This window comes from Bombus terrestris, chromosome 16 (genome assembly GCF_910591885.1).
Source record: "Bombus terrestris chromosome 16, iyBomTerr1.2, whole genome shotgun sequence".
Lineage (NCBI taxonomy): Eukaryota > Metazoa > Arthropoda > Insecta > Hymenoptera > Apidae > Bombus > Bombus terrestris.
In genome coordinates this window covers 1,644,736-1,661,516 of record NC_063284.1, presented here as the reverse complement: position 1 = coordinate 1,661,516, position 16,781 = coordinate 1,644,736, and the positions used below count along the sequence as shown (strand labels likewise).

The following is a 16,781-nucleotide window of genomic DNA, read 5'->3' as shown; positions in this document are numbered from 1 at the left end:
CGTTTCGTCTTATGCTCTGTGCAGATCTTTAGGTTGGTGATGTTTTGGAGGTGTCTTCGTGTTGTTTCTTAAATTTGATCCAGGATAGTTCAGTCAATTCCTCGGTCTGTCGAAGTTAGTTAAATATATTTAACGCTATTATTATCTGCAATTAATAAAAGAAATGGTACGGAGCGCAGAGATCTACCGATTTAATGAATCAATTACGTTTATTAGCTACGGACGCAAGTCCGTAATTAAATTCATCATTGTCTTATAATTTACATTAATTAACCTTATTACTTCCAGATATCGCAGTTAGTTACTTTAAATACAAGTGTAAAATTATAAGTTTCAGTTGCATATAAAATGACTTAAAAAAGAAGACGTTAATAGAAAAATTACTATAGTCTTTTATATGGAAGTTTCAAACATCTGTTGCTGCGATAACTGTTTTTAAGTAGACGAACTTTCCCTTTTGGAATATTTGTGTCTGAGACATGTGTCTCGTCTCCGTTTCAAGACTTCCTTCCAACATCTCCTATTCTACACCGATCCAACCAGAAAGAATGAAAACATTTTCCCATTTTCAGTCTGCTGACAAACATTCTACTCATTCTGTCCTTGTATAAATTACGGAAAGAGTTTGACCCATTTTTATTATGGTCAGAAGAAACTTTAAAATTAGGGTAATTAAGTTAGGTTGATCTATTATGCTGGCCTCATAATTTGGAGAAATTTTATTCTTGGAATATAGTACATTTTTATTACCGTGAGAAGGAATTTTCAGGTTAGAGTAATTAGCATTCTATTCATTATCTTACTCTTTCTATCCTTACACGAATTAGAAATACAACTTTACCAGTTTACTATAAAAGTAGCAACACGAGAGAAATTAGTTTCTTTAGTTCACGAATGTCGATCAACCGACTATCCATTATTGTCCAGGTCTCCGACTTCAATTTTTCGATGCGTAGAATCGGCGAGGAGCTCGATATATCCGGCAAATCGACGCACGTATAGCTTTAACGATCTGTCAGGTCCCAGCGGCCCAATCCAGACTCATAGCGACAAAAGCAATTCAATCTGCTACGGAATCGTGACCCTATCAGCTCCACCGATCACAATGTAGCCGTCTTTTATGTAATCGTCGTTCAGCTGGTTTCCTTCAGGGCACATCGAGTTCCTCTATCGTCTTAAAACGCGATTCTCACAATTTGCTGACACCTCGCAGCTCGTAGACTTGGAAAAAATGGTATTTTCGTATTTTCGAGATACCGCTGTGGGCTTATAAGAGTCGTAAATTCTGAAAGACATGTTTAAAGATGAATTTCTAGGTCGAGTGGGTGTCATGTTGGGAATCGCCAGAGGTCTACTATATTTTTCTTTAAAATCAAAAGTTTCTAAAGAAGAAGGATAACTTCTACAAATTTCTTTATACGTCAAAATGATCCGTTTGATTTAATACTAAAATCAATTTGGAAGTTTAGAATAGATCCAGAAACAGACCTACCCTAGTATTAAAAAAGACTTTTGAAGTACCACTTCAGGGAAAGATCTCATCATTTAGTACGATAATCACTCTACATCCCCAAAAAACTTTGATTCGAATGGTAGCTGAAAAGTTCGAAACTCTGGGATACGGATTCTAAGTCCAGAAAGGAAAAGTCGATAAATGTTTCCTTGGAAAAGTGGATTTACTCGGGGATCCGGATCAATCTAAAGTGTCTATAGTCTTGCTTCCTTTTTGTCTATTCAGTGTCATGCTATGTGGATAACCTTCCCTTCCGGCTGTTCTCATTCAATTCCCCTATTCTTTCTCGCGCGCCCTTGCTAGAAACCTCTCCCTTATCCTTCTGCTCGCGTTTACCATGCAACAAAGAGTGCTGTACGAGGGAACAGGTCGAAAATGAACGAGAAAATAGAGCATGTTGAATTACGAATGGACGGAGAATAACTATGGGTTGTCCTTAACAATTGGGAGGAGCAATGGCAGATCGATAGTGGCGCCATCCTCTTGATTTAGAGGTTAGGATATGAGAATCCCTAGAAATTAGGCAAAATTAGGAGCCTTTCTTGAGGTTCCAGTTCTTCAACTTTGTTCATTGAATATGAATTAATATAAGTATCCACAATCTGATTATGATACAGTAGTTTCTTTTATTTAATAGTATTAAACAGTAGTTTATTTCATTTAATTATCGTAAATAAAAATGGATTTTGACATTTCGCTAGTTATATTTGAGATATCAATTCGAAGAATGGAATTCTTCGAGGAGAGCGTATATTTGTGAGATATTGAATTACATATATGATAAATTATTTAATACATGATCGAAGAGTAAGATGGTGGGATTAATCTTTCAGGGGAAGAAAATGATTTACGAATTTGATGGGACGTTTATTGATAGAGGGGTCCGAGTATCGAAAATCTATTTTCCTTTGTCCGTAGATGGGTTTTCTCTCGGAAATTCGCTGTTCTCTGATAAGAATATACCTCCAGGATAGCGCTAACAGCACCATTTGTCACCGAGACTTTTACGACAACTGAAGTTTCCGGAATCTTGTGTTCTAACAAACATTTTACTAACTATATAATATATACTACTAACTATACTAACAATACATACTAACAATATATACGAATGATAATGGTGCTATTTTTAAAAAACTAGATACACTTAAGACACATTGAGAAACATTTGTAAGTACAGGAAAGTGTTACTAATTTTATATTTTATTGCCAATTTGCATTCTGTTCCTTCGTATAATTTAATTTCTCTATTCTAATTTCTTACTGCATTTCTAACACAAATCTAATAAGAGCGAAAGAAACGAAATACCAGAAGCACGTCAATATTAGGATCCATAATATATTACAAATTTCTTAACATTTATTAACAACGCTAATGATAATGATTAATTATAACGCCATCAAATACGATAACGAAACCGCTTTGAATATAGCTGCGCTTCCCTCACTGATATAATTCCTAGAATTCTCTCCTAGCTGATCCTGCGTGTCACGCCATTACCTTTGAGGGATTTAAAATTACTCCTTACCTATTCCAAGTATCTGAAATTCATCGTGAACCCAATTCCAAGCACGCTAAAAACTTCTCCCTCACAAAGGCTCCACTTATATCATTCTGTGAACTATAATCCTTTGTAAAACTATCGATAATCCCTCTTTTCTACTCGAGAAGCCTTTTAAGCAGACATAGTCTCTGGTCATCGAATTTGGTCCGCCCGCAATTCTTAAGATTCTTCAGTTTCTTACATTCTTACAGGATTTTACGCACAATGGTGAAATCTGCAAGAATAAATTCGTAAGAAATTAAAGTAGAACTTGTCATTATAGTTGCCAAACGTAAGATCCGACAAATAGACAAAAAATTCCACTAAAAACGAAGTCCAGCTCCAAGGAAGCTTTTACCCACCGGAAATAAAGTTGAGTGGCAGGGAGGAAACGTGAAAAGTCAGAATTGGAAGGAAAGGCTTGAAATTAAAGGAACTCTGTCTTTCTCTCTCTCAAGAGACAGAAGGAGGCATGCTTGGTGCTTCGATCCGGTCGTCGGATATTGTAAATTCTGCCATCACACTTCCTGCACTATCTTAACTACTTAAAATCAGGGTCCTACGTATGTTCAACTATTCAGCGTGAAATATTCTCTTCTAATAACTAGACAGACGTTTTATAACTTCGATTAACAGACTGCGTATTTTTATACAGTTTCATATATTCACAGAGAGGTCTATTAGGTCGTCCGAAAAGTTTCTTTCGTTTTATAAGGAAATAATGGATGCACAACAATTATACTATTTTATCGAATTACGTATGATCCATTTTGTTCTATCAAACTAAAGATCACAACGTTCGATAGATTAGGTTTCGTGTTTCTATAAAGATGCATCGTTGTAAAAGACGTGTCTGTGAAAGAAAGACAGTTTCCGGACAACCTAATAAAACGATGTAAGTTACAGAGGGATTTGTCTCGTCTAGTGAAAATTATGTCTCGCTATTCCACTTTCGATCTTTTATATATCTATGTAAGTCATGTGCATTCTATGAATTTTTCCACTCTTAAATTTATCGTAAATGCATAAGAATTCGATGTAGCAATCAATCAGAAATTCCTATTCCTTGGTATTTTCATCGAACGTCACCTACACAATATACGCGTGTTCATACGTGTATAGGCTCAGGAGGAAATGGCCTGTTCGATATTGCTTGCTTAGCCCTGATTATGGCGTCCCTCCCTCACTTCGTATTGACCTGCCACTAATGATGATCCGGTATCGGTTTTGCGTTAATGGTTATCGGCAACGGATATCCAGCAAAACATATTGGATTACCAAGACGTCTTGGATACAAGGTCCTCAGGAATTGGTTTAGACGAACCCATTGTCCAAGTTCTTTTAGTGGATGGAATAGATTAAAAATGCGTTAGGTTACATTAGGCATTTTTGTTGCCAGCCATTCAGCGGTTTAACGATCTTTTAATGAGATTTTAACGAGATTATTGTAATCTCATGGATTGCTGTGTTCAATGACGTGTTGGTAAATTGGTTAAATTGATTTAAATACTTTGTAGAATGTTATTGGTTACGTATCGGAGCTTGATTAAATTGATTTGAATAGTTTCTCAAATTTAGCTCGGCAATTTAACTCTGTTATGGTGTCCGTGATATGTTGCGTTAGAATAGTAGCGGAGGAATTATGGCTTTTCGTAATTTCGGCGGGAAATACGAAAAATGCACGAAGTCGAGAAATTTGATTTTATAAATGTGAAGTCAACGATAAAAATTAAGCAGGTGATCATCGATAGGATCAAAGTCAACGAAATAATTGAAAGATCTTTCTTTTAAATATCTTTGTTGATCTCTATGAAATTTCTTTTAATGATTTACGCGCCATTAACGAAATTGTAAGAATGAAAAAGCTTCTACTGGGAATTCTGTAAAAATGCGGAAAGCTACTTCCAATCTTTCGGAATGTCCTTTTTGTGTCTTTTCTTCCGTCTGTGAAGAAAAAGGATTTGGAAAATTTCAGACCGGGATGAAAGTCATGAACCTTAATCCTCTTTCGCCAAGAAGTAAATCGTGTTCTTCGTCTTTTGCCTGTGTTTAAACTTGGACCGGCAAGTCCATGGACGTGGAAAGAAATGCATTATAAATAACGATCACTTTCTTCACAGAAGTTTTTCGCCATTTTGAAACCTGGTAATATCAAGGAAATCCTCGTAATTTTCCGAAAACGCTATAGTCACGCTACCTGGAATCTTTAATATCTTTAAAAAATAGTTTGAGACTAGAGAAAATTCCTTAAAAAAACATTAATCCGATATTTACCGTATATTATATCTAATTTTGCGTTATTTATAGAATTTTAATTGAAACTTAATTTAGAGTTAAATTAGATTTTGGCCTAGATCCGAGTTCGAAATAAAAATAGAATTAAATTTGTGTTTGATTTTTGCTGAAATCTAAATTTATATTATATTATTTCTATACGCGAATATTATACATAGGAAAATACTGATATTAAAATACAAAATATATAAATAAATTAAGAGATATTTCTATAACAGAACATACTGAAATATTTTACTCTCAGCTTTCGATTTACTAACGTTTCGCTATAATTTCCATTTCTATTAAAATTTATCGAGATATTAAACTAATTATGTTAAAATATATCAAAAATAGTATTGTCTAAGCACATTACAGTTAGCCTTTGACATACTAAGAAATGTGAAATTTATGTATGATACAAGCAGGGGTATCGATCAAATTCGTGGACAAAAGGCATATCTCCAACCATCGTCTTTCACTTTACTATTTCCTGAAAGTCGCAAACAACATGTCAGAACCCGAAGGAAATTCAATAGAGTTACTGTCGGGATATCTTGAAGGAAGAAAAACCCCTGGGAGGGCCATTAACCAAAGCTGGCTTGTTTATCGATAAAACTTCCAACTCACGCGAATGATACTCATATAACACACTTTATCTAGTGCCTCAACTACTTCGCATCTCAATTATTTCACAATTTTTCTTGTCCGTTTCGCAGTTATTTTCGCAGTTACTCGATTCGTCGATAATTTTCTGCTGCAATCAAATTTCTCACGAAACATTGTTTACCGATAAATTCTTTACTCAAAAAGCTTAAAATCGCTTAATCCCGGCTAGTAGAAACCATAAATCACTTCGATACTTTAGCAGTTTGCCGAAAATCCGCGAGAACAACTGTCATAGACTAAACGAAATGCCAATCCTCATTCGGAAGCGCGATGTGTAGCGAAGTAGATTTCCCAATGGATAAACGAAGCGGAGCTATTGTCGGGCATTCGCTACCGTAAAATAAACTCAATTTCCGGCTGTTGTTGTTCCGGCGGAGTCTGGAAAAGCCAGGTTTTTCACGAAAGGAAAGTATCCGTCGATTCATGGACCTTTTCATGCGTTTACGCCGCTGGAAGAATGACGCGAGTGTGGACACATTGTTCCATACTTTTCCAGGTCTTTGACTTGCCGTTGCAGCTGTTAAACGGGCCGTGAAATGTTTCAGGCGATAAAAATGGCCGAAGGTTCCTTTCGTTTCAATCGTCGCAGCTGAAGTTGATTGGGCTGTATAATTATCGAGATCCAAGGCTAATTTAAAGTTAACATTCAGGTAGAATTTTCTGCTGTCGTATAAAAGTTAACATATCGGTTAAAATAATTGGTTAAAAAACCGGAACCGATTGGAATATCCACTTTAAGTTTAGGATTAATTGGAATCGGAATTGGCGAGGCGACGTGTGAAATGTAGTGATTTATTTGTAGAATTTTTATAGAAACCGACGAATTCTTTATGAGAAATACGGAATTTCATAAATTGTATGCGGAATTTTTGCGAAGAATAAACAATTTTTAGGAGAAACTTGAGATTCCATGAAATTTCATCAAGAATTATAGAATTTGTTTCGTGAGTCGATTAGAAATTATTTATAATCTCAGCAAAAATGACCACTTTCGTCATTCGATCTAGAATTCCTTGATTTTCCTGTTAACCAGGGATAAATGATGAATTTTTGAGGAAATTGAAATTGTAAGATTCCGAGAATCTGGGTCGAAGCTCCCCGATTCCACGAGAAATCTTATTTTGTTACGTTAAATAGAATCGTTGGAAATGTCAGACCAGGGCGATTAGCTTCATGACATTTTGCAGGGCGTGCAAGTGGTATAGTTGCCTCCACGACATGACAGAGTCTTAAATTAAATTAGCAGATTGATACAATCACGCCCAAGGTTGCGTGTAACATTCTGTCTTTTCTAATAGTATTTCAACCAAATCCAAAATACACATATTGTACTTTGCGCGTCTGTAATTGACATTTCAAATTGTAGATTCATTGCACAACACATGTTAAGTTCATTAATTTCAACGTTTCACGTATTAACCATTTGTTCACCATTAATTCTAACTTGATATTACTATTTATGATCAATTTTCAAATCCATTTCTCGATTATATTTAACGCGTTGTCACGGAGAAACATGCGTCGAAATTATTTTAAATTATCTATAAATATGTAAATAAATATAAAATTATATTAAATTACATTTATCAAAAGCAAAGAAGATACGTGATCCTATGTTAGTGATGTTGATGTACCAAAGATGTTACAATTACAATTAGAATATCCACAAAAATATTCAAAAGTAAAAAAAATATTCCAAAAAGAAAACATACAAAGTATAAAAAAGAATTTTTTACAATATAAAAAATCCCGCGAAAAGAAGAGAACAACATCAGAAGCAAAAGTATACAGGAGAGATTTCTAAATGTCTCAGGAGGGTTTACGATTTTCATATTTCTAAGATATCTTTATATTCTTTCAAGGATCATACGTCAGCAGTGTGCAAATGACAGGTTTACATGGGATAAAGTTAAACTGTAAAATTAGGGTGAAAATGTGACATGGTGCATGTGTGCTATACAGAATCGATAGGGTTATATATGTACGTAACCTATTTTATGAGATTAAACTTGGTCCTTTTCGATATCGCGCCTTCTCAGTAATTTACACCGCTATGCACTTCCATGAATTTGCTATGGGATTTCTATAAAAATTATTTATTTTTTATTTTTCAGTCATTTACTTATTTCGTTGGAATTATTTCGCTTATAAATGGAAAAGATTGAAAGATACGTTTGAAATTAATCTTCTTCTTTACGAAGTGTACATTGTGCGTTCAGTGGTATGCTTGTATAAATTTGTTATAGGAATTTAAAAAGAATTAATTATTCACTTTTTGCTATATATTTATTTTTCGTTTAACTATTGCCGTAATTTTCCAATAATGAACGTTAAATTAGAAAGTTAATCTAAAATTAATTTTCTGTATTATGGAAAGCTTTCACGAAAACTGTATAAAAGTAAATTACTCAACCAAACAAAATACGAGTCTCTTTAATATTTTTTTAACGTTTGTATTTCTCATTCATTGATTGCGTTCTGTAATTATTACTGTAATTAATTTACACTTTGGATTCCAATTACCTGATATTAACAGCCCGGTTATCAGGTAAATTTGAAACGAATTTCGTTTTACAGAGAAAAAGGGTGACACTGAAACGCGAGGAATGTCACGTTCGAAGCAATTATTGGCGTTGGAAACTCATTTTTCCAAAAATTGTAACTGAAAGGATGCAATCGAATATTTCACACATTCATTCGATCTTTTCCAGGCACACGCAACCGCGTTTACATCTCTCGTTAAACATAAAAGGGAAATTTTCCATCAGGCCAGAAATTCGAATTTCTTGAAACGCACGAAAAATACAATAAACGAGCAAAGAAAAAAAATCCGGTGTTTCGTTATCTCTTCCTCTTCGTACTATTTTATTTTCTCTTTTTCCTTTTGGAATGTGATTTTTCCACGTGCTTTACCTTCGTGCGTTCTCGTTTGAAAATACGACAACAATTCGCAACTTTTGAATCGAAACTCTTCTTGTAAATTAAATTATCAACGTCAATAGCGATTTGTTGAAATATAAAGCATGCGCTTTTATTTTTTTACAAATTCCATCATGATTTACGTTTTTCGTATCTTTTCAAAAGTATTTAATGATCCATACTAATGATGGCCTTAACATAAATGATCGAAATACGTAAATAACTCGATCATTTCTTTTTATATTCAATTTTTTGAAAAAATGAAGCGTCGTATAAAAAAAGTATTATTCTACGTTTTCCATTTAGTTTGTCACGAAGAATCGGCCTGTCATCGATTATACAACTGTCGGCCTACGTAATCAAACAAAAGTTCCCCTACTTTTGAACAGATTTGTGTATCGAATTCTTCCCTAAAGTGGATATTTTTTTCCTGGCCGTACCAACCAGTTTTTGTTCGTTGTTTAAACTTGATATGCGCGGCACGCGGTTTTTATTCACATGACGAGAAGTTTTTTAATCGTAACACCTTTCCACCGCGCTTTTATCACCGCGAGTTATTCTCATCCCCCCGTTCTTCTCGCCAAACGAATTTATATTACGCTGCCGTTTTATACAGCCGCCTTCCTAACTGCCGCGTGCCTTTTTCTATTCTTTTTTCTTTTTTCTATGCTCGGTCTAAAATTGTTCTTTCAATCGTCCGACGTAAAAAAGACGACGCAACTGCCGCTAGAAGGAAACGCGTAACGAACGTTTCCCCGCGTCTTCGTTGGAAACTCGCCTTTGGAACGACTGAGACGCTCTTTGAGGATTATTATTAAATTTCTGTCTCTCGTGAAGCTATTGAAAAATTCGCCAATGCCTTTGCAATAATTTGTTTGTGTCGCTCGTTGCCTTTAAAGCGAATTTGCTTTAAGCGAAGGGGATTCTTGAAAATATCAATTTTCCGTAGACAATGCAAGGGCAAGAGGAAAATTCAGTTCAATGATTCTTATTATCGTCGTGATTTTTTTATTACAATATTATGTAAGGGATATTATTACTGTGAGTTCGAGTTTATTGCCATGCAGAGTTCAAGTATACTAGATTTTCCAAAATTAAAAATTCCCTCGTAATAATTCATACCTATAAATAACAATCACTAGGTATTATTACTATAATTAACAATCGAGGTAAATAAATCTATAGACGGACGACCAAGACTCATCGACATTTTCGATACTCTGCAATGAATGGTAACTCTGCAAATACACGTGATCTCGATCCCTATTCCGTATAAATAATGTCGCGTATTATTAGCCAAGCTACGGCGTAGCTTTCCTTCCGCGTTATAAACTCGGTGGCTTGGTTAATTTTGAAACGAATCGCGTATAATTATCCTAGCTAGAGGTGATCGTTCACTAAAGTGGCATTCACGTCGCGTGTACAAACGTATTTGCTTCGAACGATGTCCTTCCGAGTTTGGAACACGTGTGAACGCGACTTAACGCGGCTATTTTCCTGTCATCGACGATCTCGAGTCTCGCCTATCTGTCATCTCTAGAATCGTAGCCGACAGTAAGAAATTCTCTGGAGTTGAGTTATTGGTTGACAGTTTGATGAGATTGGAAGCAAACTTGGTGCATTCGCCAATTACTCGTCTTTAGTATGTCTTTGAGGTTAGGTTAAATGGGATTTTGACTTAGAGGTTACGCTTCGGAACTCTCTCCGTTTCTGTTAAAACCAGATTCAAATTTCCTAGCCTTTCTCTGATAACTAGACGATACACCTATTTTATCACCTATCTTATCAAACATGCCATCCACCTTATTATACTTACGTACACGTTCTCTTCTAACTAACCTATCTTACATCTTAATGTTGCTTATATCCGAGCTACCTCATGCGAGGTTAGAAAATTTAAACAAAGTTTCTAATCTAATAATAGCGTAATATTCAGTATAACCAATGTATTTCCCTCGATAAACCCAAATCTTGAACTCGTATGTATCTGTTTAAGAGTGGTACTTAAATGTACGGTTTTGTAAGTTAAATAGACACAGGTGTCCGGAACACCTGGGATTCCTAACCTGACTGAACAAATCCCAGCCAGGCTACGCTATAACTTCAGTATTCCATCTACATTTCCTCGGGTGAATTCAGAATCTATGGTATCATTTCCCTCTGCATGTCAGCTCCTGCGTCATCGCGTGACTGGATGGATGACTGAATCCTGGTATTTGGGTCACACTCATCGTCAGTCGCGAGATCCACGCGGCGGTATTAGGCTAGAGTGGATTTAATAAACAGACGAGTTGATGTAGATGGACGTGGCAAATGTTGCTATCAAGTTGGAGCTTTCATGGTGTCTAAACTCACATCATAGTGTCTGGATTTTCAAGCTCTAGGAAACTGGTTCTCTATTATTTAGAATTTTCCAATTACAGTCTCTATACAGAGTTTTGATCTGTGTCACGTGTCATGTCTGTGTCGAACACGTCTTACGAGAATGGTATGAATATTATATTAACGACGTGTTAATGACCCTAATTGAGGATAGCTAAATAAAAACGTGAACGATGATCATATGATTCAGACCAAAAGTGAGACTTTTCAGGTTTGATTTGGGTTTTTAGCTCAAGATTCATAGCAATTTATTTCCTTTTTATCAGGGCCAGCAATTTAAGTTACAATGAAAGACTTCATTACCTCTGGATCAGATTATATATAGAGATGAGGGTCGCTCATTTACTATAATAGTAGATGGTTAGATCGTAAGGCTAAATGTTCACTTTTTTATTTCATTAAGTCGTAAAACCACAGTCTAAATTTTTCTATCGCAAGAAAATTTATTCTTGCGTCTTCTTTGGTGATATGAGCTAATGCACTCAAGACACTCGAGTCAGCAGAGACTCTCGTGTCTTTGCTTCACTTCGCATCGCGTTGCAACCTGTTGATGTTGCGAGCCTGCGTTGGAAGTACTAGAGAAAATCGATCGCGGTGATAGGGGAACTTTAGTCCATGACTATAACTATAAACTATTCCTACATCCAGCTAAAAACATCATGCTTCCCACTAATTATACTAAAATATAGTAGTTCCAAACTTTTGACCACCAGTTCATCTACCTTTTTATGGGGCGAGCAAAAGTGTCTAAGTGGAGAAGTCTGTAGAAAAGCTTTAGCTTAAAGTGGAAAAGTATTTCTTCCATGACACTAGATGTCCCTAGCTAAGTGTCCAAGACATTAAGAGCATCTAAAAGTTCCTTTTCCAAACAAAGTATCATCTCTTGGTTTTAGATGTCGCTATTAGGATATTCAGCAGCGATAAACTCCAAGTTTAACTAAACAATTTTTTAAACTTATTACTGCGTTCCACTTTTAGATGCCGCTGCATATGCTACGTGCCTAATGGTTCTAAACCTGTAGAAGATAAAGACTCATAAACATGTACGTTATCGGAAGAGAATTTCTCGAAAATTCCTCATTTTAATTAGGACGACTGGTACATCCTCAGAAAGCATAATATGCTTCAAAGGATTTCATCTAATCCTCGCAATAGTACTTTCTTCAGCGGTTGAATCCCTGATGCCTGATCGAAAATCAAAGCACACGCCGATAAACGTGGTTATTTGCGTCCAGGTTCGATGTTATCTCATTTACCAGTTGACAACGACGTGGCGTCGTCACCCCAGTTGAGGATGGAACGTGTCAGGTGCAACTGCACGATAATGGCGTCGAAAAGCGTCGCACAACGAGCGATATCTCAACGTCTGATGCTGTACCAAACACTCACGCGATAGTCTCGTGCTTCTATTGATGGAAATAACCGCATTAAACCAAGGGGAATATCTCGGAATGGAGATTGCTTTAGGAATTAGCGATACCAGTAACTTCAGAGGTAAACTGGTAACGTTTTAATCTTCTAACGATTATGATCTTGTACAAACACGAGCAAAGCCAACTGTCGAAAATGCACGAACTTTTGTGAGACACATTCGATCATTTTTAACATTTTTTGTACTAGTTGCACTTCCGATTGATTGGGTTTTGATTGGTGGGAATTGAATTCGAGACAGGTTCAGGAAACCGTGTAAAATTATATTTTGAAAAGTTTGCAATTTTGCTTGAAGAAGCATACAAGATGTTTGAAGATTGAATTCCCGAAATTGCCTGAAATTTGAATTCCTATTTAACCCATTTAACCAATTGCTTTAATGCAACATTTCATTCGAAATTTCTTACGATCAATTCACATTATGAAATTCTGTTAACTTTGCAACTACGAGAGAGATTCTCAAAGATTGACTTCTTCATCTACGTTGTTTCCACCATCTACGTTTTATAATTTTTGTGAGATTTAAAGAAATCAGTGTATTTATAACGCTATGATGAATTGGTTGATCCTGAAAAGTTGAATATCAAACCCTGTACAAACATGATGCCAAAATGACAGCAAAAATAGGTATACATCATCTATAGAGCAATTTGAAAAAATATAGAGCGTGTTACTGTTTAGACAGATGTCTCATTCACAAGACGATTAAGCTACAGAGATTAACGTAGACTTTTTGGCCGATGACCAAGTTTTCTGTCTCTCTTTAGAACACCATGTTGCAAAGCTTAAGAGAGAGAAGCCAGGCTGCAATGGAAATATTTACTCTTGCCGAGCGCCGGCCACGCGTGTTTATTCAAAACGTATGAAACGTGCTTGCACGTTGAATTCGATCTCGACCTCGAATAGAGTCACGTTATTAGCATGACAGATGCCGCCACTCGGGTTTATGGTGTTTACCAGCATCTGCTTGTTCTTCGAAGAGGAAATGTTGCTTCCACGACAGTTCTATCGTGTATACATTTCATGGAAGAAGAAGAAAGCTGGAGTATTTTATTAGACGCGTTGAATTCGTATAAACTTCAAACGCACAGGATCAGTTCAAGTTATGGAAGATAAGGTTAAGTTCCTAACCTTAACGACGATTGACTGAGGCAATTTCGAATACTTTTAAAGGCCAGAACTAGGTCAGATAGATGATGAGATTGCATCCCATTTCGTTTCTTCCTTATCAGAATTTCGAAAAAATAGAACATCTTCCTTGCAGTCTTTGCTGATCATCTAGACCCCTGACATTATCTCAGAGCGAGGTTAACTGTATAAATTCCTCTTCCCTGACAGTTTCGAAAAAAATTAAAGCGCGAACAAGATCTGACGTGTGAAATTTCGTCGCTGATAATTCAGAAACGATCAGTCCAGGTTAGATTAATATCCGTCGCAAAGAGTTGTTTGTACGAAACGTTTGCATAACGTGCTTAACAGCGATCGGCAGACGCAACAGAGAGTTTTCCGTGGTGTTCATGAATATTTCATGAATGTGCTGGGCACATCGATGTATTCTCGAGCACGATCCTTTAATCAACGAGGGCCTCGGTTGCATTAATACCCGGGAATCCTCTTACTTCTAAGCAAATACGATATATATATATATATATATATATATATATAGCTTGTCCGTGAATTGCTTTCACGACATTTCTGTGTTTCTTTCGTGTAAACAATTTTATCGATCCCTTGGGTTTCTTAGATCTCTTAAGGAAGAAATATACTGACAAATAGACGTTCTTCCTCTGTGTTTATCTGAAGCCTAGTTATGCAAATTTAAACTACAATATTTTTCTTCTTGCTCTTATTGGCCCCTCCTTTTATAGGGGATTTACTTTGTTGAAATTGTACTTATCGTCCATTTGACGCAAACTACACTTCGGTGTGATGAAAATAATACTGTAATTAAAAGTATCCAGAGTCAGAGTGACAAATTAGTGTCATAAAGTAATATAGTTATCAGTGGATCAATATATCACTAACAACTAACAATTTATCTAACTAATAATCGTGAACACTGTAAAGAATGTAATTCAGTTCATAAAGGTGATGTTTAATCAGTGATCTCATTATCACTAACAAGGTTTATCGCTAACTTAATTATCATTAATAGTTTATTACTAATTTCATCACGAACTAACAGCAAATATCATTTGAATACCAAATAGAGAAATCCAACCTATCCCTATCTCTCACTGATCCCAAATTACATTGGAAAGCAAAAGAAGAAGTAAATTAAAGTATCCAAAAGGGAAAGAGTCGTCGAATGGAGGAGGGCGTGATCTCTGACCAAGCAAACGTTTCCCAGACTCGCGATAGCCAAAAGCTAGACGTAAAATTGGAACTCGTTGGCGTGTGGTGATTCGTAGACCATATCAGAAGAAATCGCCGACCCCGAGTGGCGGTGGTGGCAGCAGAACGGGTTGGCGATCGCGCAGAAGCATCACCACGACAGGTGCACCGACTCACCAGCACCACGTGATCGCCAGTGCAGCTGCAACTGCACAGGCCAGGATGCAGGCCGAACAGGGCAGCATCGGTGAGCTACGGGGCTACCACAATTTTAGGTCCAGGAGACACACTCTGGCCAACGTTCGGTGAGTACGTGACTTGAGTTTGGTTTAGTTGCAGGTAAACAGTCGGATTCGAAACTTTTACTTTGGCTAATTCTTTGCCATTCGTTCGATTTAAAAGAGATTTTTAAGAGAAATTTTAGATTGCAATTTAAATTTTTAAATAAAAGTGGCATATCTGTCATTTTGATAGATTTTACATTTACCGTTTCAATTTTGGCTGATTTATTCCTGTGGTCGTAATTTGAATTGATTGCCACACTGGAACTATAAAACTCGTCGTTTCGATAGATTTTAAATTGTGTATAAAATTAATAGATTATACCTCATGGGTAGTTCACAACTTTATAAATCCAGTGTTTAATGAAATAAATTTTGGGGCTCTTATTGTGTTATAGCTTCAGTAACAACTGAGGTGAGATAATTGGGTTTGGGTTACCGGTGGTGTACCGAGCAAGCAATGGGATTTGGTGATTAAAATGCAATCACCTATAAACTGGTTTTACAGTATGATTTATATTCTGCATATTTTCTTAAAGTCTTATGTTAAAAAATTAAATATTACCAGTTTCCCTATAAAAAGCTCAGAACTTTAACTATGTAATAAACGGGTTCTTACTCTTGAAATGAAAAAAAAAAACGTTCAGAACAGATATGAAGTTTTTAAATATATGCAACGGAATATTCATTCCTTTCGTTTTTATTTTAGATATTTTTTATGATCTTATATAAAAAAAAATTTAATTCAGAAAAAATAAAAGATTATGCTGTTACATCCAAATCTTCATTTTTCTTCTTCAAATAGTTCATTTTTCTTAAGAGGCTTAAATATCGAGGAAGATTAATTAAACATTGAAATACTTTCCTAGTAAAAATGTTTAAAGTTTATAAAGATAAAATGTTATTCTAATGTCTGCCTCTCTAAATAAACATAGTATAATTATAAAACATTTTTGCTAGTGTGTACACAGCTTTATTGCGAGCTCATTTACCGATTTGACGAAGCATTTATCGAGCTTTATCGCGCTAGATAATATTTCGTTGACCTTTCGTCATGCTTTACTTGTTGCTCGCAGTATTGATTGTTTAGTCAGGCAGCCATTGAAATGCTGCCTCCAGCTAGACAGTGTCTAGCTGATTTTACAGCATCCTTTTTACAATCACAATATTCCTCACGCCTCATTTATATCAAAGAAAATGTTTCTTATTTTGCGGTGATCACCACTGACTGAAGTTGCTTTTTTCTTTACTAAATTTAGAAAATAGAATAATTGGAATGATTAAAAACAATTAATCCACGGTTAAATTGATTGAACACAAGTTAAACTTTAAGTTAACAACGGCGCATAATATAATTTTTAGGTTGCTTGAAAATAGGATCAATGAATCACTTTAACGTTTGATACTTCCTGTTTTTGATGAATCACCCGATCG

General features: G+C 35.8%; 1 protein-coding gene across 1 annotated transcript in view; it reads left to right on the top strand.

The window, feature by feature from the left end:
* LOC100648035 (cAMP-specific 3',5'-cyclic phosphodiesterase) overlaps positions 1 to 16,781 on the top strand; it is a 359,695-nt gene that overhangs the window by 15,519 nt on the left and 327,395 nt on the right. Inside the window, exon 3 of the mRNA XM_012317596.3 lies at positions 15,144 to 15,371. Within this exon, the coding sequence (XP_012172986.2) occupies positions 15,289 to 15,371 (83 nt within the window). The 5' untranslated portion in view covers positions 15,144 to 15,288. The remainder of the gene's footprint in view (positions 1 to 15,143; positions 15,372 to 16,781) is intronic.